The sequence below is a fragment of the Cyprinodon tularosa genome, unplaced genomic scaffold (assembly GCF_016077235.1).
Source record: "Cyprinodon tularosa strain WSP-4 unplaced genomic scaffold, ASM1607723v1 ctg176, whole genome shotgun sequence".
NCBI lineage: Eukaryota > Metazoa > Chordata > Actinopteri > Cyprinodontiformes > Cyprinodontidae > Cyprinodon > Cyprinodon tularosa.
In genome coordinates, this window is record NW_024038582.1 from 122,465 (window position 1) to 150,018 (window position 27,554).

At 37.6% G+C, this 27,554-nt stretch overlaps 1 protein-coding gene across 1 annotated transcript in view; it reads left to right on the forward strand.

Annotated features, from left to right (window-relative positions):
* The window catches only part of nup210 (nucleoporin 210), a 43,934-nt gene that overhangs the window by 10,901 nt on the left and 5,479 nt on the right, over positions 1-27,554 (forward strand). The window contains exons 15-38 of the mRNA XM_038281817.1: positions 507-725; positions 821-994; positions 1,869-2,061; positions 2,195-2,301; positions 3,558-3,662; positions 5,006-5,107; positions 5,221-5,349; positions 5,586-5,713; positions 5,787-5,922; positions 6,002-6,064; positions 7,435-7,614; positions 7,694-7,774; positions 7,921-8,052; positions 9,303-9,461; positions 9,805-9,896; positions 10,027-10,201; positions 11,070-11,245; positions 14,734-14,954; positions 16,021-16,157; positions 18,171-18,285; positions 18,542-18,688; positions 20,941-21,191; positions 21,276-21,480; positions 22,500-22,622. Coding sequence (XP_038137745.1) covers positions 507-725; positions 821-994; positions 1,869-2,061; positions 2,195-2,301; positions 3,558-3,662; positions 5,006-5,107; positions 5,221-5,349; positions 5,586-5,713; positions 5,787-5,922; positions 6,002-6,064; positions 7,435-7,614; positions 7,694-7,774; positions 7,921-8,052; positions 9,303-9,461; positions 9,805-9,896; positions 10,027-10,201; positions 11,070-11,245; positions 14,734-14,954; positions 16,021-16,157; positions 18,171-18,285; positions 18,542-18,688; positions 20,941-21,191; positions 21,276-21,480; positions 22,500-22,622 — 3,550 coding nt within the window. The remainder of the gene's footprint in view (positions 1-506; positions 726-820; positions 995-1,868; positions 2,062-2,194; positions 2,302-3,557; positions 3,663-5,005; positions 5,108-5,220; positions 5,350-5,585; positions 5,714-5,786; positions 5,923-6,001; positions 6,065-7,434; positions 7,615-7,693; positions 7,775-7,920; positions 8,053-9,302; positions 9,462-9,804; positions 9,897-10,026; positions 10,202-11,069; positions 11,246-14,733; positions 14,955-16,020; positions 16,158-18,170; positions 18,286-18,541; positions 18,689-20,940; positions 21,192-21,275; positions 21,481-22,499; positions 22,623-27,554) is intronic.

The window sequence follows — 27,554 nt, forward strand, 5'->3', positions numbered from 1 at the left end:
TCCAATGCTGTGAGTTTTCTATGAGGAAGTGGGAATAATAAATGGCTTCATAAAAATGTCCTCAGTCTTTATATGCAGATTTAAATATAATCTCTGGCTTTCAGGTGCACATAATTCTAGCTATAAGTAGTATCATGATTGCATCACTTTGGGGCCCTGTGTTTTTGTTTATCAGGGAATGGCTTTTTTTTTTTTTTTAAATATTTCAGATATTTTTGCAGTGTTGCTTCATTTGTTTTTATCCAGGCAGCTAAGTTTGACCTATTTTTTTATATGGCAAGCTGTGCCAAGTTTTAGATTTAACATTGATGTTCCTTTTAACAATTAAATGATTTTCAGTGCACATCGTACCCTTTTTTATGTAGGTTATGTTATTTGAAAATATAAAAATCTTTTTATTATATTATCTTGGTGATCTTTAAAGTTCATTTGCCCACCCCTTTAAACTGGCAGACATTTCTTGCTTCAGATTTCTGAGCTTGTGAATGCAATCTTGTCATTTTCAGGCAGTTGATCCAGTGTCTGTGGCTGTAGTCACACTGGGCTCCTCCAAAGACATGCTGTTTGAGGGAGGACCACGTCCTTGGGTTTTAGAACCCTCAAAGTTTTTCTGCTCTTCAAGAGCTGAGGATGAGACCAGTGTGAGCCTTAGTCTTATTAGTCCTTCATCTCACAACTATAATCACCACTGGCTTAGAGCAACCTGTAGGGTGCTGGGAGAGCAGGTAAGGGTGATGAAAAACATTTTTTCCCAGTCCCCAATTTTCTTTTTAGTCGGACGATGTTTTTTAATTTCAGCTGTTACTGTCTTACTCTTCAGGTTCTTGAGGTTACAGTGGGAAACAAGCCCACTGTTACTAATCCATTTCCAGCCTTGGAGCCAGCAGTGGTTAAGTTTGTTTGTGCACCTCCATCACGGCTCACTCTGGTCCCAGTTTATACCAGTCCACAGCTGGACCTGACCTGCCCTCTGCTGCAGCAGAATAAACAAGTGGTGCGTGATTTTTTTTTTTTACAAAGGGTTTGTATGCTAGCTTTTAATCACTAGAATAAGGTAATGGCATCATTTTTATTTTGGTTCTAGTTAATTATGCAGGGTTTCTTAGCTAGTTTTTTTTTTTTTGACAAAAATAAATATTTATGAGGTAATATTATGGCAAGGGTGATGTTTGTTTGGAGAAGTTTGGGATGAGGTCAATCAACTTAGAACTAATAAAGAGCAACAAATGATGTGCTCAAACAGCCCTCTCACACAGCTAATCAGAGGGTAAAACATTTATAAAAAATGTATATATTTGTAAATTTTAAAGATATTTTCTTCAGACATCAGTTTACCATCCGTGTTCAGAGGCCTCAGTCCTCAACGAAAATGTCCCAGAATCAAATCCTGACCAGAAGTTCTTTGCTGTATATCATCCACTGTTTTCTGTTCTCCTGTTCCTGTTTTCTGAATTTCAAGATCAAGGCTACTAGAGCCCAAAGAAAGTAAACAAAATTTAAATGGCTATTATTAGTCTTCTGGATATATTTTTTTTTTTTTTTTGAGTGTTTATAATAGCCAATTGGCAAAGACTCATATTTTGACCAACGGCGGCAGATGTGATGATTTTTCATAAGTCTGGACACCTATTGAGAAAAATAATTGCCATTTAAATGGCAATGCTAATTTTGTATTTGGGAACTTTTTTTTAGATGATGTATAAGTTGATCTTATAAATTCTGGTTGCAGAAAGAGACTGTTGTAATAAAAGCATATGAATTTAAATACAGTAGATTACAGTTTTGCTAGGTTAACATTCAAACATTTTCCAGTCTAAATTTGTAAGTCCTGTTCTGATCTTCTCAATTTTTTTGTGCTTCTTTCTTAGGTACCGGTTTCCAATTATCGTAACCCTGTGTTAGACTTGGCAGCTTTTGATCAACAAGGAAGGAAATTTGACAACTTCAGCTTTTTAAGCATCTTTTGGGAATCCTCAAAGGGCTCTCTGGCTAGTATTGAGCCCACTATGCCTATGGAACTTCAACTCTTTGAGGATAGCAAAAAACAGATGAAACTTCATGGTAACATATATATTTTTTTTAATAGCCAGTGTTTGGTTGTCCCAACTTAAAAAAAAAAACCCTCTACATGTCTAGGTAATTATAAAAGAACTTTGAGGAGCAGCTTTGTATGTTCTGTATTTTTTCTGATCAGGACGTCAGACAGTTCTCGTCCATCAACAAACGGGAATCGTTTCCATTACTGTGACAGCTCTTGGATACCAGGTTCCACATCTAGCAGCGGCCAAGGTTCCCAGTCCAGTGAGTAAAAAAAACTACTTCAAAATTAGATGCAACAGCAGTTGAAAAGGAATCTGGTTAAGATATTTCTATAATCTGTGTAATTCTGAATTAACCATGACTTGATCTCAAACCTGTAAAACATTTGAGGTCAAGGTAACAGCTGCTTTGCTGTCAGACAATATTTGGGGTCACAATGAACATCTGTCTTTGTCTTTTGAATGTTTAATGTCCATCCAGCAGCGCTGAGCCCTTTCTTCAATATGTCCTATTTAGCGTGATTTAACCTGGCTGTAAATACTGGGTCTGTTGTTAAGAAAAGGCTCTGATTCACTGCAGCTTAGCAAAATGTGCTCAGTTTAAGGCAAATATAGTCATTTCCACTTTGGTGTATATTTTCTAGTTCATGCTCTCTGTGAAATTTGATTTTATGGATTTTTAATTGCATTTTTGCATTTTGGTTTGATTTGAGTGCATTAGAAATTTGCTGTTTCGTTGGAAAAAGGATACTTCAGTAATGCCTTAAAACCCATTTGACATGCTAACATAGACAATTTAATGTAACCAGATAAAATAGGCAGCACAGGTATTAGTGCTACAGAGCTAGATGATGAATGCTTGAAGCTAAAATGATGGCAGGACCTACTTTTAAGTGGGCTGATAATTATATTACCCTCTTGCGGCACTCTGAAAAACAGAATTTCCTTTCCAGTCAGTCGATCTTCAAATATTGGGAATAGAAATAAGAGTGACGACAAGTAACAAACACAATCCTGTCTGTGCAGAAGACTTAATTCCACACACTTGATCCAAAGGCAGATGCTCTGCTCAGAGTAGGAGTTAACTAAAGGCAGAAAACATGGTGGGACAGCAGTTAATGATCCACAAGATCTCTTTCATTTGCTGACCTATAGAATAGTTAATGGTCAGTTTTGAGTGTCTGTCATGTTTTATTGGAGTTATTTTGCTGAATAAAAAAAAAAAATCATAGAACCCATATTCTTACGCAAAACTGGTCATATAAGATTGCAATCAGCATGTTTACCCGAGAGCAACTTCTAAATCAGTGTAATTAGGTGTATTTTAGCACTTCGATTACTGTATACTAATGTGTAAACAAATATTTTCTTAGTATCTATAGCTGGTAAAATATGTATACTTAATGACATACTTATACTATCCCTTTTTCCCCTGTGGCGCATGTAATTCTTTCCTCCACCTTTCATTTTTGTCGATAATAAACCGCCCATAACAAACAGCTTTCCTTTCCTGCACAGTATGAACCTTTGACGCCTGTATCTGCAACACTGGAACTTCTGTTGGTTGAAGATGTGAAGGTTTTCCCTGATATGGTGACGATATATAACCACCCAGATGTTCAGGTAAGAGACAAAGAATCACTACTGCTCACTTGCATTTCATTTAGATGTTTTTATTTTATTCATTTGTTTATTTTTTTGCATTGAGCACAGACTGCACCTCTGACTGGATGACATGTTCATTTGAAAGTTAGGCCTGTATCTGGGGCACTCATTACATTGATTTAAAACTTTAGGTTGGGCTAATTTTAACAGTAGCTGCTGTGTTTACTATGAAGTTATTTGCCTATAGCTGTTTAGAAGATCAATTGAGACTTATTACCAAAGTCACTGTAGGTATATTTTTGTTTTAGTAATAACACTCAAACACTGTATTCCTAGAATCTGTAACAATACTTTTAATATCAAATGCAAAGGCTATTTTAAAGATATTTTTCGGTAAAAACTTAGAAAAATGTCTCTTTAAAGTTGTGTATATAAGAATGTCCAGCTTGGACTGTTGCAGCATTTCATAATGCTAAGCAAGCATGGGATGACAGTGGAAAGGAACATCTTCCCATATAACGGGAAGAAACTATAGCAGAATCCAGCTGAAATGGCCATCTTCTGTTTCCGGCTTAGGGTTTTAACACAAAGCTGGTTCAGGAGTGCTTTTTCTGAGAGTAAAAGTCAGAGCTGAAACAATCAAATTAATTGTGATTCATTGATTAGCAAAATAATCATCGATTAATCATGAACTGAAGTATTGAGACTCTAAAACTTGCCTTTAGCTGTCAGAGCAATGCACTACAGCAGTAATTATACCAAGATTGTAAAAAAAAACAAAAACAAACTATATAAATATTTTGCATTTGATATAAATAAAACTTGCCTGTCAATATGCTCTATTCAGAACTCCCTAAGTGGGAAAAGTTTTAGTTTCACCTGGTTTTATTCTGTCAAAAATATTTTAAGAAACCTTTGGCTATCCGATGATTAATCAAAAAAAAAAAAAAGAAGTAAATTACAGCTTTGGATTAAACGTTTGGATGTTCTCATCGTAATGATGTAGATGCATTCGAAAAACTGGACCCTGAATGCCAAATGTTTCACCATGATGATGAAAATGCATGCTTCATTTTCGTTTGGTAATAATTATGGTTATTAAGAGCTTCCTCTAAATGTTAACATCATGTACTAAATCAATTGTTTAGACAGACATCCAGTATCATTCTGGGCTGGTTTAATGAAGTTGCATGGGATTATTTCTCACTATTCGCACTGTGGAATTTTGTCCTCAATGCACATGAGACAGAGATCTGTGTAAGGGGATTATACTCATTTTAATCCCTCTGTCTGAATAGTGTGAAGATCATCTGCATTATGAAGCAATTTTCCTAATTCTTCTATTGTATTTTGTTTTGTAGTTGGATCTGATCATGAGAGAAGGTTCAGGGTACTTTTTCGTGAACACCAGTGTAAAGGGGCTAGTGGATGTGGTTCTCCAAGAGGCCCAAGGCGGGGCTCAGGTAACAAACATCTAAACTGTGTCCATGAGAATTCTCTGCAGTTCAGCAATTAAAAAGTGGTTTTATTAAATGTTCTTAAATATTCCTCCAAATAAACTCTTTTCTGTGTCCAGGTCTCCCCTGTTCGTCCAGGCACAGTCACTGTAATGGTACATGATCTCTGTCTGGCTTTTCCAGCACCTGCCAAAGCCACAGTTCATGTTTCTGACATCCTGGAGGTTAATGTGAGAGTGGTTGACAAGGTCAGTTTATCCCTTTTATCACTTAAGCCTCACAGCCCAACTAAACCTCAATATCTTTATCAGTGTCATGAATTGCCTGCAATGGCTGACTGATGTGCAGAGATGAAATATGGTTCCATAGCGCCCAACCTCCACAGCCCTATTAAGGGAAAGTCACTTTGTCCCTTAACTGTAGACCTATCATTTTTAACCGCATTTATTTTCCTCATTATAAATAAGATTAATCTTGATTACAGGTGGAGATTGGCAAATCTGTTAGAGCTTATGTCAGAGTGTTTGATGACAACAGGAAGCCCTTCTCAGCCAGCTATTTCAAATCCATGAATCTCAAACTCAAGGCAGCTTCAGTAATAGTTTCTCTGAGGTAAGTGATTAAACATGTGTTATTTAACATGAGCCAGTAAGCAATGCCTACATTTCCTGAACTCGTTCTGCAGTCCTTTAGCAGAGCTGACAGAAAGCGATACGGCAGTGTTCCTGGTGAAAGGACTTTCCATCGGTCAGACCTCTCTGTCAGCTGTTGTTGTGGATAAAAATGGTAGAAGAATTGCCTCTGCACCACAGCAAATTGAGGTATCATTTTCAAAAAGTGGGTTCAAATTTCTGTTCCAGTATATGCTGTAAAAAAGGTAACTCTTTCCTCCTCTTAAAGGTGTTTCCACCTTTCAAATTGATTCCCAAGAAGATGACTCTGTTAATCGGCGCAATGATGCAGGTAGGGGTGATAGGACTCTGCCATGTTCCGGCTGCCACTGGTTCATATTGCAAAGCAATTTTATCTTGTTGTCAACTTATCTGCCTGCATTACTTATCTGTTCCTTAAAGTTACCAGTTGCTCCTGGTATACGTGTCAAGTGGAGACATCTGCAGCTCAGTCAGTCTCTCCAATTAAAGTTTACCATAAAAGTTTATTTCCAGGTCCTGAACTTTGCTGTACATCACAGGTTGTTCTGCATCTCTTAAGCTTGTATTAGGAATGGTGATATAGCTTAAATTCTTCTTTTATCTTAAGTTTCAATACAAACAAATGACAAATCCAGTCATCCCCTCTAGGAGATGACTTTGATTTAAAGAGAAAAAAAAAAAAAAAAAATATATATATATATATATATATATATATATATATATATATGCAACAAACAATGAAAATATAACCAAATATTTGCAGCTAGTGGTATCACACAGTGAGCTAGCTCATCTGTTAAAACTTTCAAAACAAAAAGTGATAAACTTATGTCAATCTGAGCAATGAAGCCCAGGAAGAGCATTGGCAAACAATAAAATCCATATTTTCCCACAATTAGGGTTTCATAAACAAAATTTAATCAATAAGTGTGGGTGCACAGATGTATCGGCCAGCCGATCATCAGCATCAATTTTCTTAATTTTGGGAAATTAGTGATAGGTAAAAATGTAGACGTTAAACCAATCTCACCTACCTCTGTAAAGGTCTGAAATTTATATATATATATTAGGGGTGGAACGATTCACAAAATCCACGGTTCGGTTCGATTCATGGTTTTCGGTTTGATTCGATACATGTTGATTGTTACACCGAAATCCCATAAAAATTTATGAAATTAATGAAAAAATCCCCCCAAAAATAATGGATTGTAATTATTTTAAATGATCCGCAGAAACCCTGGATCATTTCCGTATGTTTTGCTGCTTTGAATTTAATCATCTGGCGCATGCTCTCTAACCTGACAACAGCCAGATGCATGTTACATGCTCTCTAACATCTCCAAGGGACTCAGAGGGGAGCAGACGAAGCCACAGTGGGGGCTGTAGGCTTTGCTTTGAGCAGCCGGTCTGGAGCGCAGCGGGGGTTGCTGACGGAGTATGTGGGATTTCGGGATTAGCATGACATGTTGCTGTTAGCATAAACAAAACGTGTTGCACAATGCTTGCACACTGTTTTACTTTTATCCACAACTTTCTTTCCGCCGTCATCGTAGGTCAATCTAAATGCAAAGAAACCTGGAATTGGTGCACCCTTATTTATAAGTTAGCTTGTGCACCTAAATGCGCCCTGATTACTCCTAATGAACTTTTCATTCTCTCTTCCTTCATTGCCCTATCCAGATCACATCTGAGGGTGGCCCTCAGCCTCAATCCAACATCCTGTTTTCCATTTCTGATGAGGAAATCGCCTCTGTTAATGCTGTGGGGCATGTAAGGGGGGTCTCTGTTGGAAATGTTACAGTAACGGGATTAGTCCAAGCTGTTGATGCTGAGACTGGAAAGCTTGTGGTCATCTCACAGGTAAATGCATGGTGCTCAGGTGCTGATATGCTCTTTTATATTTACCTTGATTTATTATCTAATTCTTCTTTGTTTGCAGGATCAAGTAGAAGTTGAGGTTGTTGTTTTGACAGCCATTCGAATCAGAGCACCAGTTACAAGAATAAAGACAGGAGCACAGGTCTGATTATTTTGTTTTCATTATTGTTGCTTTTCACAGTTTTTGTGGTGTAGTTAACTTCTGTTATTGTAGTTACAGTATTTATTCATGTCCTGTTAATTGTTCTGAATAATCACCTAAATTGTCTGTCTTCTTTTTTTTTGTAGATGCCAGTATATGTGATGGGGTTGACCAATAGTCAGACACCTTTCTCATTTGGCAGTGTTTTACCTAGTCTCACCTTTCATTGGTCAACCACTAAGAGAGACATTCTAGATGTCCACTCCAGACACACTGAGGTATTTTATCTTGTTATATATCACGGTTAAAGAGTGACATTTAAAGATTTTCCTTTTAAACACATTCTTTTTTTGAACATCTATGTTGAATCTTTACCTTTCATCTCTATTTTGTTTTGTTCATTGCGGGGAGTTTTTTTTGTCTACACGTCAATCTGAACAATTATGAAAGCTAAACTTTACATTTACTTCCATAAAGCCATTAATAAGGTCTTAAGTGATGCATTTTTTTTTTTTTTTTACCAGGAGAGGGGTGATTCTAAAAAGGATAGTGAGTCTTATTGGAGATGACAAAGCCTGTTAAATTGCAATTATACTTGGCATAGATAAAGTTTTTATGCACTGTTAAAGCATTTTCAGCAGGCTTGACATTGAGACTTAAGTGTTGGTTTGTTTTTATCCTTTTATAATTCTATGTTAACGTGTGCTTTGGATCACCCAGTTTTGTCAACATTCCGTCTGTGTAATCCAAACTGTTATCATTGAATCAGAGGAATTAGGAAAGTTGTTTCAGGCATGGCCAAGTCTAGGACTTCCCATGAACCAGAAGTCAAACACCAGTTTAACTTCATAATGGACTGAGTGTAGGATTATAACACATTTACTGTAATTTCAGCGAATGCTTTAATTGAATCAATGTAGAGTTTTTATGCCTGGATACATGAAAATCCTTATGTGTAACTAAATGCGCTTGTAACATTCTAAAGCACACCTGTAAAGAGTGATGACGACAACAAAAAAGCAACCACCCCTAGCTATCATTTAACTCTGCTATTTGGAAGTTTGTCCCTCTGTTGTCGTACAAACCTGCCCCCACTTCCTCACCACCTCAGCCATATCTAGAACCACAGCTAGTTCCTGATTTTCCCCTTTTCTGTTGTAGCGTGGAATAAACATAGTGCAGACCGAGGTTCATTGTTTAGCATTAATCAAAAATGTCTGCATCATACCTGCGACACAGTGCTGCGGGAGTATAAACCTGCCCTTTAGTCCCATTATAAGCTAAGGAAATGTACAGATTATTCAAATGCCTTTTTTTTTTGACGAACCATGCCTATTTTAGTCACCTGCTTCCTTTTGATGCTTTTTTAGATTAAATTAAGATAATGTCTCTGTTAGGGTGGAACCCTGTACCACTCAGCCGCTTCCTCATTAATAGCCTCCTTCTTGTCCCTCTTTTGTCGTTGCTGTTTCCTTTTTATGAGATTTGCTGCTATTTTTGCCATTCTTATAATGATCTGTATCTTCAGGCCAATGTTGAACTTCAGCCAGAGCATAATTTCGGCATGACTGTGACAGGAAGAACTAGAGGCCGCACTGGGCTGAAGGTGGTTCTCAGAGTTTCTGACCCAGATGCACAGCAGCTGGAGGGAAATGTACAGGAGCTGAGTGATGAGATCCAGATCCAGGTACAGTAACTAAACATGCTGGAGGTAATCTTGTGTAAGAATTGTTCATCTTTCATCCCAGCACCAGTATTATAAATAATTCAAACCTGTTTTATGCACTTCTCTGCTCGTCGCCACTGTGTTCCCTGCTGCTTTATGTTGAAAGCTTGCTTTTGTGACAGCAGAATATTGAAAATGCGGAGGTTTGGAGGATCTTTGAAGAGATAACACTTCAGATTAGCTGAAGCTGAATGCATCTGTCTTCAGGGCTTTAATAAACTATGACATGTCACTAGCACAGAAACATCAAAGCCTGCTGAAGGTCCTCTAATAATTTGAGTTTCAACGCTCTGCTTTAATCAAGGTCTATGACAAGCTGCACATGCTTAATCCTCAAGTAGAGGCTGAGAAGATACTGATGGCTCCAAACTCAGCTCTCAAACTCCAAACTAACAGGTGAGTCGCCTGTTGTTGTTGCACAATGTCTTTATGGCATTAATATGAAAAACAGACACAGACAACCAGTGTTTTCTAAACCATAGAAATGCCATACATAACATCATGTTATTTTTCTTCTATCAAACAGAGACGGGGTCGGTGTGCTCTCCTACCGGATGCTAGATTGCCCTGACCAGCTTGTTGTCGCTCAAGTTGACAATAAGGGCTTTCTCTCATCTGGCTCTCTCACTGGGATATCTTCATTACTGGTCACCTCGCAGGAGATTTTTGGCGTCAATCAAACTCTCATCCTTACTGTGAAGGTCAGCTCAGTTTGTTGAAAACAATTTATATAAGTGTTTAAAATCTTATGAGCTGTAGCCCTAGAAAAGCAATGCATCCTTTTAAACTCTCCATCAAATTTGGTCTCACAATACCAACTAGGTCTTAATTTATGTAAAGTCTACAATTCTTTAATCTCAATTAAGAGGTGTTTTTTCTTTTTTATTTCTGTTGAAAATAGGCTAGAAGCATTTAAATGTGCTTTTATCTAACTGTTTTTAGTTAAGAAAGTTCAAATCCATTTAGTTTATTTATATAGCGCCATTTCACAACACGTCATCTTGAGGCATTTTACAGACACAATTTAGTCAGATCATGTAGTCAAATTGGTGAAAAGTTGTATAATTAAAATCAATTGATTGCATATGGTCATTGACTTATAGGATTTTCTCTTCCTGGGTGAGCATGTGGCAACAGTAGATATTCGCTTGCATCTTGTTGTTGACACTACAGCATTCTTCCACAACAAGCATGCACAAAGTGAAGGGGAAGAGGAAAACTCCCTTTTAGCAGGAAGAAAGCAGAACCAGGCTGAATGTGGGCGGACTTCTGCCGAGGCCGACTGGGAGTTTAAGGAGGCAGACACAAAATGAATCTAGAAGCACTAATCCATAACCATTTGATAATGTACCAAAGCTAAATTGCAACATTTTATGTCATGTTATGTCTTTTAATCTGCAAGTTATAATGGATGCATGACAATATTTTCATTCTTAGCTTGGCGAATATTAATATTCATTTAAGAGATGCTCACACGCGTTTGGAGTCAATCTGACATTTTCTTTGAAAGCACCTGTTAAGAGTTTTTTTTTTTTTTTTTAAACACCAACCCTTTTCTTCATTCCTCAGGTGGTTCCTGTGTCTTATGTTCGCTTCAGTACCAGTCCAGTGCTTTACACGCTCACTAGAGAGGGCCTGAACGCCTTTCCTCTGGGAATACTCCTCACTTTCACTGTGCACTTTCATGCTAGCACCGGAGAAGCCCTGCACAGCTCAAACTCCCAACTTGCATTTTCTTCAAACAGGTCTGTCAAATTAAATATTTTAAGCAGAATTTAAGAATCTGCTCTATTGGTGTTAAAGCAATATCAAATATATTCAAATATGGAACAATAATAACTTTTCCACATTATCTGTTCACCTTAATTATTCCTTAATTTTCATTTTACTCTTGTATAATTTTCGTTTATGCCCTTTAATGAACATTATGCTGCCTTTTTAAGACTGAATACCACTGAGCATATCTATGACCCATACAGAACACAGGAGGGAGCAGTATTACTTTTGGTGTGGAGAGAAAGCTGCTGGGTTTCTCCCCACTGAGGTTAATTCCATGTGATTTAGGCCCTGTTGCAGTAGAAGAGCAGGGTTTGGTTTTTATAGCTCATGTAAAGTAAATGCTAGTTTACTGTAGTAACATAGTGTACTAGGAAGGGATTTTTTTTGCTTTATTCTTCTAGAGCTGCTCGGTAATCACAAAAATATCAGGGAAGGGAAAAAAAACAAAAAACAATGATAAACCTTATGATCAATAAGACGATCATTTTTATGTTGTTTTACTCATTGGGTTTAGAAATGTTACATTTCTTTCATTAAACAAAATAAGTAGGATTTGGCTAAATGCACTTCTTGATTCTTTTCTGTTGTAATATTTTGAAGCCTAAACTAATAAATATTAATTAGATGAACTAAAGGGTCCCACTGCAATTACTTGTAGACCATGTTTTTAAGGCTTGCTTATTCAGTTTTGTAAGACTAAAAGTATGTCCCCAATTAAACCTAAATAATTTTGCAGCTTTTATTCTAAGGTGCAATTTCTTCATTTATTTTCAGGTTGAAATTCGACGGAAGATGTGAATTTGTACTTTTAATTAGACCATTATGTCCTTGAAGCTTTGTACAAAGAGTATATTTTAGCAAAGCACCATATTTAGAGCAGTTAGTACATGTACTTCCTGATTTTTGGATGAGGCGCACAGAATGACCGCCTCTAACTGGAGCTGAACTGATTTGTTTTTTTATCATTGCCTAAATTGTCTTTAAACAGGTTTTACATAAGTCACATGCACTCATGGTCTGCAGAATGTTTTTGCACACAGTAAAAAAAAAAAAAAAAAAATCAGTTCACATCAAGATATGTTTGCTGATTGTCATTGTGGAAGCTGAAAACGACCCGCTGACTGTTGGTTCGGATGTGTTTGATGCTTCCTGAATGCAGCTAATGGTGCAAAGCAGCCATTCTTCCTGATGCCTTAAGATGTTAAAGTTTAAAATTCCTTGATTAAAACCTTATTTTCACAACGGTTTAAAAAAATGGCGCTGTTTTATGCATTTTAGTCAGGTGGAAAAAAGCCGGTAAAGACGACTTTTTCCCAAAAGTACAAATTTTCTGACAAATTACAAAGTTGAAAAGAAAACTTCTCTTAAGATCAAAGGTTACTAAAATCACCAAAGAGTACATTCATGAGAGATGTGCTAAATTGAAATTTGTAACCTTGCTCTCATCCATTATTTTCCTAAAGCTTTGTCCTGCTCATAAAGAATTTAGCATTTTTTTTTTTTTTTGTCTTTTAAGAAAATATGAGAACCATTTTGATTTGAAAATCTATTTCTACTCGCTGCTATGAGCAGTTATTATTTTTAACTGGAGTCAAGTCAGTATTAGTGGCTGGAGTAGGACTCGATATTGTATAAAAAATAGAACCTGTATGTATCGGTCAGAAAATGGTTCAAATGTTAAGTCATTTTGTATTGAAGTTATTCTACTTTTCTGAACTCTCATATCTACCAGTTTAAAGATATATTTTTATGAAACTGGCAGAACTGTGATTATTTTACAACTAGCTCATTTTGAATAGATGTCTATAAGCAAAGCTTGTAGACATTTATAATTACAGTAATTGTCATGGTATCCCACTCAGACCTACCATTTCAAATTAAAATGGAAAACGGGTTTTAGGTTTAATTAATTCCCTAATATTACCCAAGGCAGCAAAGCCTCGTCATCTAATAAGAGACAGGCTTTCTATTCTACAGAATGCTGCTGAATTTTCAGAGCAACTTTTGTCGATTAATTATTTGTGAACAATATCATTTATCAAAGTGTAATGGAGCTGAACAAGGTGGCATGCTGAAATATTTTAGTTTTACTTAGTGATGCCCTGGGACTTAACTGTTTTCTCTGCATGTGTTTAGTCCAATCCATTTGGTCATTAAAATTATGGCAATGGGCTTCTGCAATTCTTCATTAATTAAAAACATAAATTTTTCTTAATCCGCCTAAAAGCTGAATTTACTGTTCTTTTCTATTCCTGAGGTAGTGCCCTAAGTTTGTGGAAGTGCTGGGCACAGAGGAGAGTGGCTGTCCTTTTAGGGATGTGACTATAGTCATTTCTTGCTTTCTAGTTCTTGAGATAATTTTAGAGCCACAGCATTGAGCTCTGTTGTTAAAGTCCTGATTGTGTGGGAACTGCCAACACTGGCCTGTAATTAAAACCTAAAGTCCCAAAGAGACCAATTGGGCTGAATATCTGAGATTTAAGTTATATTTGACTGGACTTGAATTACATTTAATTTAAGGTAAACTAGAACACTATCCTAGACAAGCACAGAAACCTGCCTGGTAATTAAGAATTCCTATCAGCTTAATGGCCAAGATGTGACCACAAACAAGGAATTTGAATTTCGTTTCACACACTCAGTGCACAGTCATTAAAAATGTATAAATACTTTGGAAGGTTTGCTTTCACAGGGTATACACAAAGCTTCTATGTACTACATAATATTTGGTGTAATTCAGGTATTTACAGAACAAAACTGTTGAACATATTCTAAAATTATTTAAAGCTACAGTGTAATAATTTACAGGGATATACAGTCAGAAATGTAATATATTATATATAACTATGTTATTTATCATCATCTACGAGCTCAGCCTCTTAACCTTAAGATTTGCGTTGCCTTAGAATTCGTTATTTATAATTACATAGGAGCGGGTCTCGCAGCCATGGAGGCAGACATCTTTGCGCTACGGCGGCGCAGAGCCAACAAACTAGCGATTGCGAGATCGCCCATTACGCTCGAAAGTAACTACGGCAAGTTGTTTAAGTCTACATGAAATCTATACCCTACACAGACTAATGAAATACTATCTGTAAAATTATCTATGTATACAAACCTCATCACTTGAGAAGGTAGGTGATGCGGACGTCGTGGAAGACATTTTGTCCCGTAACGCTCGCCGTACTGTTGGGGGGGAGAAGCGTTGGGGGGGAGATGTTCATGTTGCTGCGGTCTGCAGTCTGGACGTTAAATGTCGCTGAAAATTACACACTGTAGCTTTAAAGCAAAGATATAACAGCATGAACCTGATATACACATTTAATTTACATATTTACAGAGCAACATCTTTAAAAAAGGGAGCATATTTATATACACTCTTAGCTATATTTACGGTGTACATATCACTTGCCATTTTTGTTACATTGACCTATGGCATTCTGCTTTCTTCCAGGGATGATCTGGTACAGCTAGGAGTCGGCCCCACTAACCACTCGCTGTCCGTGAGAACCGTCAATGTAGGTCTCACACTTGTTGCAGTGTGGGATAGTGAAAACATGGGTGTGGCAGACTATGTTCCACTTCCTGTTGAACATGCCATTTATATGGATGGAGCCAACAAACTGGTTGTGGGTGATGTGGTCTGCTTCCAAGCCAAGTTAACAAACCCAGATGGTGAGTGGGGCATTAATTGCACAAAACCATTTTCATGCAAAAGCCTACAAATGTTACATTAAGAAATTTTATATACACTACTCAAAAAATAAAGAACACATGAACAACACATTTAATCAAACTTCAGTGAAATCAAACTGTCAACTTACGAAACAACACTGATTGACAATCAATTCCACATGCCGTTGTGCAAATGGAAACAAGTTCACACTGAGCACATGTGACAAATGGGACAGTGTCTGGAGACACCATGGAGAGCAGTCTGCTCCCCGCCAAATATTTCAGCATGACCGTTTTGGCAGTAGGTTAGTAATGGAGTGGTGTTGCATTTCTTTGGCAGGCCTCTATGTGTTCACCAGAGGTAGCATGACTGACCTTAGGGACAGAGAGATGATATCCTCAGACCCCTATTGAGACCATATCCTGATGTGGTTTGCCCTGGGTTCCTGCTGACAAGGAAGGCATTGAAGCTATGGACTGGCCCGCCTGTTCCTCAGAGCTGAATTAGGTTTAGCACATCTGGGATGTGCATCACTTTACTCCACAGACTGTCCAGGAGTTAGTGGATGCTTTAGTCCAGGTCTGAGAGGAGATCCCTCAGGAGACCATCCACCACTTCATCAGGAGCACGCCGAGGTGTTTTAGGGAGTTAAAGGCATGTGGAGGCCACACACAATACAGAGCCTCATTTTGACCATCAAACCTGGATGAGCCTGTATTGTGTTTTTCCACTTTAATTTTGTGTGACTCCAAACCCAGGCCTCGATTGGTTAATACATTTAATTTCCATTGATTTTTATATATATATATATTTTTTTTTTGTGTGTGTGAAATTGCTATCTGGACATTCCACTTTGTACAGAACAAAGTATTCAATGATAACATTTCCTTCATTCAGATCTGGGATTACATATACATATAAATAACACTTATGAGTGTTCCCTTAATTTTATTTTTTTACTTGTTCTTTGCATTTTATGTTTCTTCTCTGATACTTAATACAATAAGAATTACATTTGCTACTGAATATTTATAGCTCAGATCATTTCCCTCCCTTCCTTTTTAGGTGCTTATGGTACATGGAGCTCCTCAGCAAGTGGGGTCCTCCAGGTGGACCCTAAAAGTGGTGCAGCTGTAGCCAGAGACTCTGGGACAGTTACTGTATTCTATGAAATACCTGGTGTGTTGAAAACATACAGAGAGGTTAGTTATTTATTTACATTAGTTTTAATATATTCTTATGATTTGTTTGTTTTTATGAGCATGATGAATAAAAAGCAGCACTTTTTTTCTCTTTACATTCTGCACAACTTTCTGGCTCGTTAAGTTACTTCAGTGGTTCTTGCATCTGTTAACAAATCAGCTAACTATATTATAAAAAAACAACAGTTTTTTTTTTGTAGAGCTGTAGAATACACTCATTTGTATCAATCAGGAGCATTTTTTAGTGCATACATTGTTTCTCTTTAACTTGTACCACACTTTGGGAATCCTGGGTTAATTTGCTCTGGTCCATTTTCAACCTTTTTGTTACGCAAGAAATGCATTAGAAAAGTGAGACACGGTGATATGTGTTGAGATTTTATCAAATAGCTACAATGTTTTTCTCATTGTTTGAAAAGACCTCAATATACCAGATGTGGGTAAATTAATATTAATTCAATTAAACAAAATTTATTTGACCCCAAAGTGAAATTAATGTTGTATAGAGAGAGAGCTGTTTTATAGCTTTAGGCAGGAAGGATCTCTTGTTGCAGTCTGTCTTGCAGCACATCTGGAGAAGCATCTGACTGAAGATCCTCTGTTGTTGTTCAAGAGTCTTCAGAAAATGATGCTAAGAGTTGTTCCTTACTGTAAAAATCCCAGAGATTCTAGAGAACAGAACCAGGCTGCTTTTCAACTTGTTAAGCATTTTAAACTTAATTTCTTTAATGCTGTTACCCCAGTAGATTATAGCAGAAGAGATCAAATCACACAATTTCAGATACGGCAAAACATTAGATGGAAGCAATGTAACCAACGTAATCTGTTTCACCCCGTTTTCATTTCAGCACTGTAAACAAACTCATTTATACCCACATACAAAACTGTTTATCAGCTTATTTCCCTAAAAGTGAAATTATTCAAATGATTTATATTGGTAGTTAATTGAAGATGTGGCTAAATTAAAAGAAGAAAACTAAAACAAAAACCTCTTGGTTTATTTCAAATATTAGCGAGAATAAAATAGAGAACAGAAAAAAAACACATACAAATTCATGCTTGAGGACACAGACCATTCGGTTAGTGGATCCAAAGAGAAATTAAATCAATTTCATTTTTCCATTACCCACTGAACACAGGAAGTGATATTATTGGTTTACCTCCAAGGGTAAATATCAAAGTTATATATATTATCCTTGCTAGGAAAAAAACAGCTTGATGTTGATGATCCACTAAATACTGATTCCTCAAAAATCAGTATTTACACTTGAAACCTATTTAATGAAGGAAATGTACAGAAACACCTCAGCTTAGCTATATTGTTAATTTATATTATTTATTTACTGTTGGTCTCTTCAGGTTCTGCCTAGATTTGACCATAGTAAATTTAGTAAATGACCATTAATACATTTCTCCACTGTGAGATCAATAAAGTCAGTCAATCAATAACAGTTTTAACGGACTTGAAATGTCCTGGATTTTATCATATTAATTACTGTTATCCTTAGTGTTGATGTGAGTATAACAAACATTGCGTAAAAGTAAAAAAAAAAAAAAATATGACCGGGATGACTGAGAATCTTCACCAGCATAAAACAAACATGTATAGCAACATTTATGAAAACACGGGACAAATTCTGTCTATTTTGGTTTCAATACAGGACACAAAATTTAACTGCCAAATAAAGGGATTCCTTATTAGAGTCCATATTTTATCCGATGGTTGGCAACCCCACCACCTGTCAACATAACAGACCATGTGCCTCTTTCCAAGTATAATTTCATGAATAATTTAATAAAATGTTAGTGCAGAAATGTGAAGAGGGAGAAAATTGTTAGTTACTGGCAACAGGGTGTGGATCTGAGTAAAGTAAATGTTTGATAGAAAAGACCCTTTTCCTTAGCTGAAAGAATAAGGTACCAAACAATTAAAGCTAGGAAAGGGGTAAAATAACCCCCCATCCCTCTGAATGTGGAAGAAGTTTGTTTATTTTTTTGTTTTTTACTCCGTAGGTAATTGTGGAAGCACCTTCTAAAACGGCAACTATGGCTCAGCCTTCACCTGTCAGGTCTGGAAAGGTGACAAAAGTTCTACTTACAACCAGAGAGAGAGGAACCAACCTCATTGGTAAGAATATCTTAAACAGACATCTGGTGTACAAAGAACTATGTTGGCAACAGAGGGGATTACGTTATTAAAATATTTCTGGTTTCAGCTTATCTGTTTTCTTTGTAGGTAAATCTAGACGTTCAAATGTTTCAGTTTCAGCTTTTCAGTTGCCTTTTCTAAAATAATTAACAAAAATGCTAGTTTAATCTTTTTTCTTTTTTTTTTTAAATATAATATATGGTGTTTTAGCTTTATCTTCCGATTTGCTCTCCAGGGACTTGCTCATCTACCCAGATAGAAGCTATTTCAAAGCTTCAGCCGGAGAAATCTTTAAGCTGCCATCTTAGCTTTACCAGTGACACTGTTGACTTCTCTGCCAATGATGTCTTCAAAACCCACACAAGCTTTGACTCCAGCATTGGTAAGACTAATTTAAATTTAGGTTAAAATTGTGGGCTCCTGACAACAGAACCTTTTGAACAATTTTCTTAAATAACATTTTCTGATGCATTTGCATACATTTCACTCATGAATACTTTATTTAATGTCAATAGTTTTTGTTGTAGGGATGGATGATATTATCGGCATGTTATCGGTACATGCTGACATTAGCTTTTAAACGACATATCAGACATACGCCATTCCACCAATATAATTAAGCAATAAATAATATTTCTTTTGTCGACAAACAAGTGATGATTATGCCTGCAGCACCAGTGGATCCAGCACCTAATTGTCCTATTTGCAATCCAAAAAGGAGGGAGAAAACTACCTAATGTCTGTCAATAAGTCTAAGAGGAAAATAACCAGTTATCAGTCAGTTCAGTTGATAATATATTAGCATATCAGATATCGGCCAAAATTCCAATACTGTACATTCCCTCTTTACTGGTAAGCGTCACAGAATGCCCAGATCTCTGCTTTTAATGTTGGAGAAGCTTTTTCTTTGCTTTGGATTTAACCTGTAGTTGACTGATGTTTTTTAAATTGGGATGCTTGCCTCCATACCATTTTAAGCCCACTAGGTGACATATATATATAGATTTTCCTCGTTTTTAGGAAAGGAAAAAAATCTTCAAATCTGACCTGCTCATAAAGTTTTGTAAAGGATTGGGAAATGTCTACTAACCAGACCATAATGTCACTTAAACTCTCATTCATGCATCTTTTATTTAAATAATTTAACTATCTATTCTTGGCTTAGTTTCTTGTTTTCCTTTTTTTGTGATGTGTTCTTAGAAAAGGTACATTTAAATCTTAGAAACAGTGTTTATGTCTGTGCTCTTCATGAGAGCAGAAAAATAGTGTTTACAAGGGCCTAATCAGTACCTGCATTGCCCAAGGAATGAATTTAACAGAGGCCATAAAAGGTGTCCGAGTGATGTATCGAACTCTGGTGACTCCATGTTGCTTGAAAGCACTGATGTAATTGTGTTTGGGCTTTGGGACTCGCCCTAGTTGCTTGTTTATCACTGCTGGCCTCCACTAGGTGTGCTTTATCGTACAGTCCTACAGCTTCCCACTTGTTTTCTAAATACTCTGTTTAATTGTGAACCCGGGGTTGGATGTTAGAACTCTGGACTTTGCAGTAAACTTTGTTACCTAAAGTTCATGTAGATATTTTGTGCCTTTTGTAAGATCAACACTTGAAGACTTCTGAATATTGTGAAGTGAAAGGAAAACAATACTTGCTGAATGAACAAACAAATCAGCAAACTGTCCTTAATGTATGAATTTATCTCCAACAGGTCCGTTCTGTGTATAAACACCTGTTGCTGTACATATTTTTCCCATTTTTTGTGATCAGCTCTAGCTCTTTCTCACTGGATGGAGACCATCTGGGAACATATCTTTCCAAGTCTGGCCAAAAATTGGCTATTAGATTAATTAAACTTTGACTAGGCCATTTAACACACAAATATACTTTTACCAAATCCACTAATTGTAGCTCTGGCTGAGCTTATGGTCTTTTTTTCCCCTTCACTGTATGATAATGTTTAGTCTCAAGTCTTTGCAGCATCTAAGAGATTTAAATCTTCTAACTTCAACCTGACTCTGAAGAAATATATTCCCACAGCATGGTGCTCCCTCCACCAAATTGTACCAGAGGAGCTTTGATATAATTGCTTTATCCCCTACAGGGTTAGTTGCAAACCTAAAGCAAATTTTCTAGCAGGTTTACTGTAACTATTGACTTTTCTTGCCATAAAAGTCAAATGGTTGGAGTAGATGACAAACAGCCATCTTCTCATTAGATGCTTCCACCTTAGCTATTGACATCTGCAGCTCTCATAGTGTTACCTTGTTCCTCTGATTAATGCACTCTGTGCCTGTCTTGTTAGTTTAGTGGACAGCCCTGCAGTTTGTGGCTGTCCACCTGTTTTCACGACACTGTTCGTTTCCTGATGCTCTCCAACAAACCTCTGAGGCCTTCAAAGAATAATATATATTGATATACATTGATTCAATAACACACATATTTTATTTTCCCTTCGACATCCACAGACATAGGTTGCACTGGTTATTTATTTAGTGGTGTCAAATCAAATTTGGCCAAATATAAATCCACGTCAACTTGTAAAGCAAAAAAAAAAAAAAAAAGGATGACTCTCTTTCTAATTAAGCCCATGACTAATACGACCATCCCTTTTTAAATCTCTGTTTTTGCTCCAGGTCTCTACACATGCTCTATGACCTTGCTGCCCATGACTGACCAACAGACACGTGTGCTTAGCATGTCTATGAGCAACCTGCTGGTGAAGGCAGACCTGGTTGGCAGCGTCTTCACTGGAGAACAAGTCAGCACTCGGCTGCCTATAGAGCCAGGCCTTTTCTCCGACCAGACAGAACTGCTGCTCTCCAGCCTGCACCCATCTGCTGAGTTCACGGTTTATGGGCCTTTTAGCATTCTGTCCAGCTTGGAGGTCAGGAGTTTGTTTGGTAACATGTAAAAATACAATAGAAAGCTTTGTAACCTGCTATAGGTAAACACATTTTGCTGTCTCTAGGTGGTCCCTTCTTCTCCCAGTGTTATGGTCTACGAGAAAGAGGTCCATGAAGAGTTTCCAAGTTATACCAAGTACACTGTTAATGCTGTGGACCTTCATTCAGCTGTTTCAGCCTCTATCACAATAAGCAGCCCTTCCTCCGGCCAGAGTTTAGTAATCCCGGTCAGTTTCATTCATGTCGGTGACTCCAGCTCAGCCAGACAAGGTCAGACACTGTTTCTGTGTGAATATTAATCTGCTTAGCAACAGGTTACCAAATGTGATCTTCTTTTGGTGACATCTTTCTCAAAATAATGTATTATTACAGTCAGTACTTTTTTTCATTCATTGATCTTCCATCAAAATTCTGCTTTTTTTTTTTCTTCTTTTTTACAATTAAAATAGCAAACCTTACTTTGCAGGGAAGCAATAAGTCCTGTCCAGAAACTATCCTTACAAATTTGACTTTCTCTACAACTCTACAAATCTGCTAAAACATTCCCTGAGTAACATGTGATTATTATTAATGTGAGGACAATCCAGATCCAAGCTTTGATATAAGCATTAGCACTCTTAACTCTTACATCTTGGAAATGTATATAAAAATAAGACTTAGCTGAAAGCCAAGGATTTAAATAGCTGGCACTGATCTGTGATCAGTAATTATGACGCTTTACTGTTTAATGAACGATGTTGAAGTTGAATAACAATTGTGTAAAAAATAACATGTCATGCCAGACCTCAAAAACCTCTGTTTTAGTTTTATATTATTAGGAAAAGCTATTGCATAGTTACCGTAAATTGGTAAATGATATTTCAAATTTACATCACACGGTCTTTAAACTCCTAAATCTAGAACGTGCAAAAGAAAACACTAATTTAAGTTAGACTTCTCGTTTACAAACATGTTTTATGACCGAGGCTGTAATTATTCCTTTGAATGAAAACCTGACGCACTAACTTACTTTTTGTTGATAAACATGATTTAAGCCCTGTTAGGTCCTCTGGCTCTTAGATCTTAGACATACTTTGCTTATAGGAGATTGTTAACCAAGAACATGATGTTACTGGGGGAAAAAAAAAACAGGTGCTGAAGGTTTAAGTTCAAATCATGCAGAAGGGAAATCTTTCTTCATTAATCATTAAGAGGATGGACATGGCGGTTTACTAGAATGTGTGCACTATGTCCTCATCACTTTAAAAAAGCTTTAACAATCTATTCACATTTTCTCTGCTTCCTCCCAGCTGTGGCTCCTCCAGGCACCTCCATGGAGAACGGCAACTCCTTCCACAGCTTCATAAACTCCTACCAGATGATGTTCTGCACCTTGTTTGCTTTGCTGGCTGGCACTGCCATCATCATCATTGGTAGGTGTTATGCAATTAGTTACTGTTGTGACTTTATTTAACTTCATGTGTCGTTCTGTGAACACATTCCCATGTTAGGAAAAACAGCTGAAAGTTTGATTCAAACTCAGATTATGGTTAATTGGTTAACTCTGCACATATATGGAATAAATTTTAACTTCCTTTCAGAATTAAGAATATATTAACAAAAAAATTAGTAGCATAAGGTTAAACATATTTCAGTTGAAAACTCTTAACTAAGAGATTGAAACTCAGCAAAAATGAACTAGCTATTGTGTAAACATAAAAGGTAATGAAATGGTTGCAATGATATCACAGTTGGGCATGGATTTTATGATTGTTTTTCTTAGTCGTAGGGACGTCATATTTGAATGTCAAATCATTCTGGCTTAATCATGTATATAAATGTACACTTTATCAGACTGTCAATCAAATGTTTTCGGTCATAGCATCTTGATTCATATGTCCCAGCTAATATACGCAACGGTTTAAATAAGAATAATTTGCTTTACCATTGAGTTCCGTCCCAGTGTTCACGGGAATGGGCATCTGTGTCTTCGGGAGGCGTAGAGCTAACAAAACTGGCAGCATTGCCAGGCAAGGGCTCAAACATGTACGGCTGTAAGCCTTCTACACCAAATGAAGCTTTTGCCGCCCTGGCATCCTCTTTCACAACAACTTCGTCCCCGCTTTCCTCCTCTAAATAAAAAGTGAATGACGGAGGAGACTCATCCATGACCTCCGACACAAAACTCTCCTCCTCTTGCATGTTTCCTCTGTCCATAGCGTTCCTTGACAGTGTCGTTGCTAAGTGCTACTTGGTCCCAATGTAAATTTCCATTGGGAACCTACTAGCACTAAGTTGCTAACTGGTTAGCAAGATGCTTCCAAGACATTGGCCACAGCTAAACTTGCTTGCGAACCTTCCGCCACAACAATCCCGCCCCCTTGATTATCAACCAATCACATTCACTTTATTCACTCGCGTAAACTCGGGCACCACTCGGGAGAATTTGGAAATGCAACGGTTGGAACAGCTGCTTCCCTACAACTTTAAAGTCTGTAGAATGAGGTCAAATTAGCTTTAAACTAATGATGTGTTCAAACAATTCAACATTTTAATTAAGGATTTGCCTGATCAGAAATTAATATTAGTTTAGATAAGATATTCTTAACTTTCTGTCATTACTTCTTAGTGAATTTTTAGAAGAATTGCTTTTTGCTTCTTTTGCTAGGTTTGGTTTAATAAAGCAATGGAGCTAAATGCTAGCAGACACTACAGAACTCATTTTAAAGATTTTTCTCATATTTAAGGAATCAAATTTCATGAGCAGTTCAGAAAACTTAAACATTAGCATCATGTTAGTCTTGAAACCCTTATTGAAATGGTTTGTCTTAACTTTTTAAACAACAACTCTAAAGATGTTAGGATTGGGATAGCTACAATGCAGTTACTTTTAATTTCTGTAATGCTACGTTCAGACCGGACGCTGCAAAAGCAGCAAAATCGCGTCTGCTGCTTCATTTTTGCTGCTTGTACCAGTTAGTTCTGACGCGCGGCTGAAGCAACTTTGCTGCTCTGGCTGCGCGGTGCAAAAGTGGCTCTGACGCGCGTTGGGCGGAGCTTCACTATCCTTTCTCTGCCTTGCAGCTATATTTGCTGTGATCAGTGGGAATAAAGTAGTTTTAATATGTTTTTAGGTGAGAAAATACACCTGAAAACTTCATCAGTGCAGTCAGTTCATCCAGATTACAATCCTGTCTCCCAATGTTATTTCTGTCGGAGCCGCTCAGACCCCCACATACCAGCAGTGCGCCGACAGAACGAATCCCTTCTTCAGCAGCCTCTGGCCGGGTCGCCTCCTCGCGGTTTACCGCGGCGGCTGGTAGGTGTTTTTCATCTAAATAATCCGATCTGCAGGCACCAGAATAATAAAAGCGAACATATTCTGCCAGCAGATGTATATATTTTAAGTTAATTATGCGTTAATAAACTGTTTAAGAGGAGTAATCAGAGCGGTCTGTGTCATCAGCGCTGTGTCTCTCTCCCAGCCAGCTCCCAGATCAGCTTCTCTGATTGGTTGACGAGGCGCGTCGAGCAGCAAAAATTCAATTTTTCCATCTCGAGCAGCAGCGCGTTTGCGGCGCGTCACGCGCGTCAGATGCCAAAACGCGCCCGACGCGCTGCTTCAGCGCCCGACCTTTTGCTGCGCCTTGACGCGCGTCAACCATTGACTTTGCATGTAAACTCGCTGCTTCTGTCGCGCCAGCTGCCCCCAGTGTGAACGCAGCATAAGCTTGTTTTACTCAACAGAGGAATCACTATTGATCTCTGTTTTTGAAAGATGGGGCATCTTCAATGTTCAGGTGCTGGCTGTGTTCTCAATGGACTCTGTTCTGGATAGCCCAGCCTGAAGGCTAGATGTGTCCTTTGTTCTGCCTCATTCAGCAGTCTCTCAGATTTTTCAAGTTACTCCCGTAATTCGGACAGAATGTTGCACACAGTCTTGTTGTGGATGGTTCTGGAATCTGGTTCTGGAAGTAGCTTCAGCTCTACTTACCTGATCAGTCTGAAGAGGGAAATTTCCATGGCCTGCAGGGAAAGCTATTCTGTATTTCTCTCCAATGCAGCCTGGTCTAAGTGTACAGGAAATGCAAGATTGGGTTGCTGGCATGACGGACAGCTCATTTTAAGGAGTTGAAAAGCATTTAATTAGTAATCTAGTTTTAGTCAGCACAGAGTATTTAAAGAAGACCTGATATGTGTGTAAAAAGTCTAATATTTGACCAAAAGACAGAAGTCTAGATTAAAGTAAAAAATAAAAAATAAATTGGAAAAGGGTTTATGTCAAAGAAAATGGCTTCAAATGGGTTGTTTGTGGTGAAAATTAGGTTTTGTAGGTGTTCAAACCTTGTATGCTTTCAGCTGTCTGTGGAACAGATCTATCAATCAGATCTTGATTAGCTGGTTGGCTGATGCATTGGATCCATATCAGCCTTTTACTTTACTCAAACACCCTACCTCTTCATCCTGAAAAGCAATGTGACTTTGCTACAGTGTTTCTGATTGTTTTGCCTTTTAAAATGATGGAATGTCTGTGAAAGTTTTAATGCATGTGGCTGAATGTGAGGACAAGATGCTCCTCCATGAGTCTGCATTTATTCATGCTTTTTTGTTGGCAGAGATTCATTAAAATGCACCAGTTCTATTGGCAGCAGTACATACAATAACAGAAGCTGTGACAAGTACCTCTGATGCACACGAGGCACTGCTCAGGGTCTCTTTCTTTTCGGTGGATTTTTTCATTAGAAGATAAGATATATTATCAGTCTGCCTTCATAACGTCCCCAATTATCTCATTGAGCTTTAGCATTATAGCTAAGAGCTTGTATCAGGTGTAGGAAATGGAGCTGGTCAAAGCCCATCCAGCTATCCAGATATTGCTATGGCAAGTATAGGTTTAAATTATGGTCTCTAAACAGACTACTGCATCTATGTAGTTTTTAGTCATGCAATATCTTACAGAGTGATACTATGATGATGCTTGCCAGTCAATATGTTATGCAGGACTAGCTCCCTGTTTGCACCTGTGGATTAAATGTGAGGACATGTTTCCATTATCGTGAAAGCAAGCAGATTCCCATTAATGCAACTAAAGATTTAAATGTATGACATAAACCCAGATTTGTAAAAGTTGGTAAAAATTAACAGTAATCCGTATTTTTCGTTTAAAACTAGAACTTTTTACTTCAAAAAGGTATAAATTTTGCAGTATTATCCTTTTAACAAAAGCTACTGTTTTGGCAAATTCAGTGGAGTGAGAGTGCCACCGCCCTTGCAAAGTAGAGAAAAGCGAAATTAGCAGGAAGTAAACTATTTCTATTCACATCTTGAAAACCAGTCAGGGACCAGATGTGGCTGTGACATAGAGTGAAGGGGTCAGTGGAGACTAGCTTTTTTTCAAAAATCAAAATTGAAGATGGAGAGAAATATATTGACAAAGTATAAGGAAACCTCTTAAGTTTTTAGGTGTTATTTAACAAAAAAAAAGAGGTTTAATTTTGTCCTTGGACTGTTCATCCAGACCATACACCGGCCAGTTTCCAGCAGGTGCCTCCCTTAGGCCTTGCGGAAAGCGGTCGTGAACCAGCCACTCCTGGGCTCTCTGAAATGGGAGCACCTCTGTAAGATCTGCTGGAGCCAGGGATGCTGGCCGCTTTGCTCTGCTTCTAAATGTATATACAGTACCGTGAGTCGCTCCGTAAAATCCCCATCCGTCACATTAAGGGGAAACTGACAACCAGTAGACCACTTTTGCGATACAGATTGCTTTCATTGGGCAGGTGAAATGTCAGGCGAGCAAAGGCACAGGAAGCTGGTTCATTGTTTGCATGTTTCAAGTTTGGTTTAGGAAAAAAAAAATTTGCTTTGTCAGTTTGGAAATTGGAATATACGACGGAGTATTAGGGCCACACATGAAGAGAAAAAATATTTTTGCCATGACGAGATTAAACTCGACATGTCGACATTAAACTCAACATTTCGAGAATAAAGTTGAAATGTCATGTTGAGTTTAATCTCGACGTGTCGACAATAAAGTTGAAATTAGTTCAAGAGAGCCAACCGCTGCACAGGTTACATGCACAGAATCCAGAATCAGACATGCCTTGTGTAGATGATTTGGTCAAATTGTACTTTCTGTGATGATTATACAGTTATACAGTTGCAGCACGTCAAAGACTACCTTCACTCTTAAAACGCAGACTGCAGCTGTGGAGCGCGGTTGCTCTTTTCTCCAAACTTTGGAATGTCGAGATTAAAGTTGCCACGATTTATCAACTTTATTCTCGAAATGGCGAGTTTAAAGTCGACATGTCGACTTTAAAGTGGACATGTCGAGTTTAATCTCGTCATGGCAAAAATATTTTTTC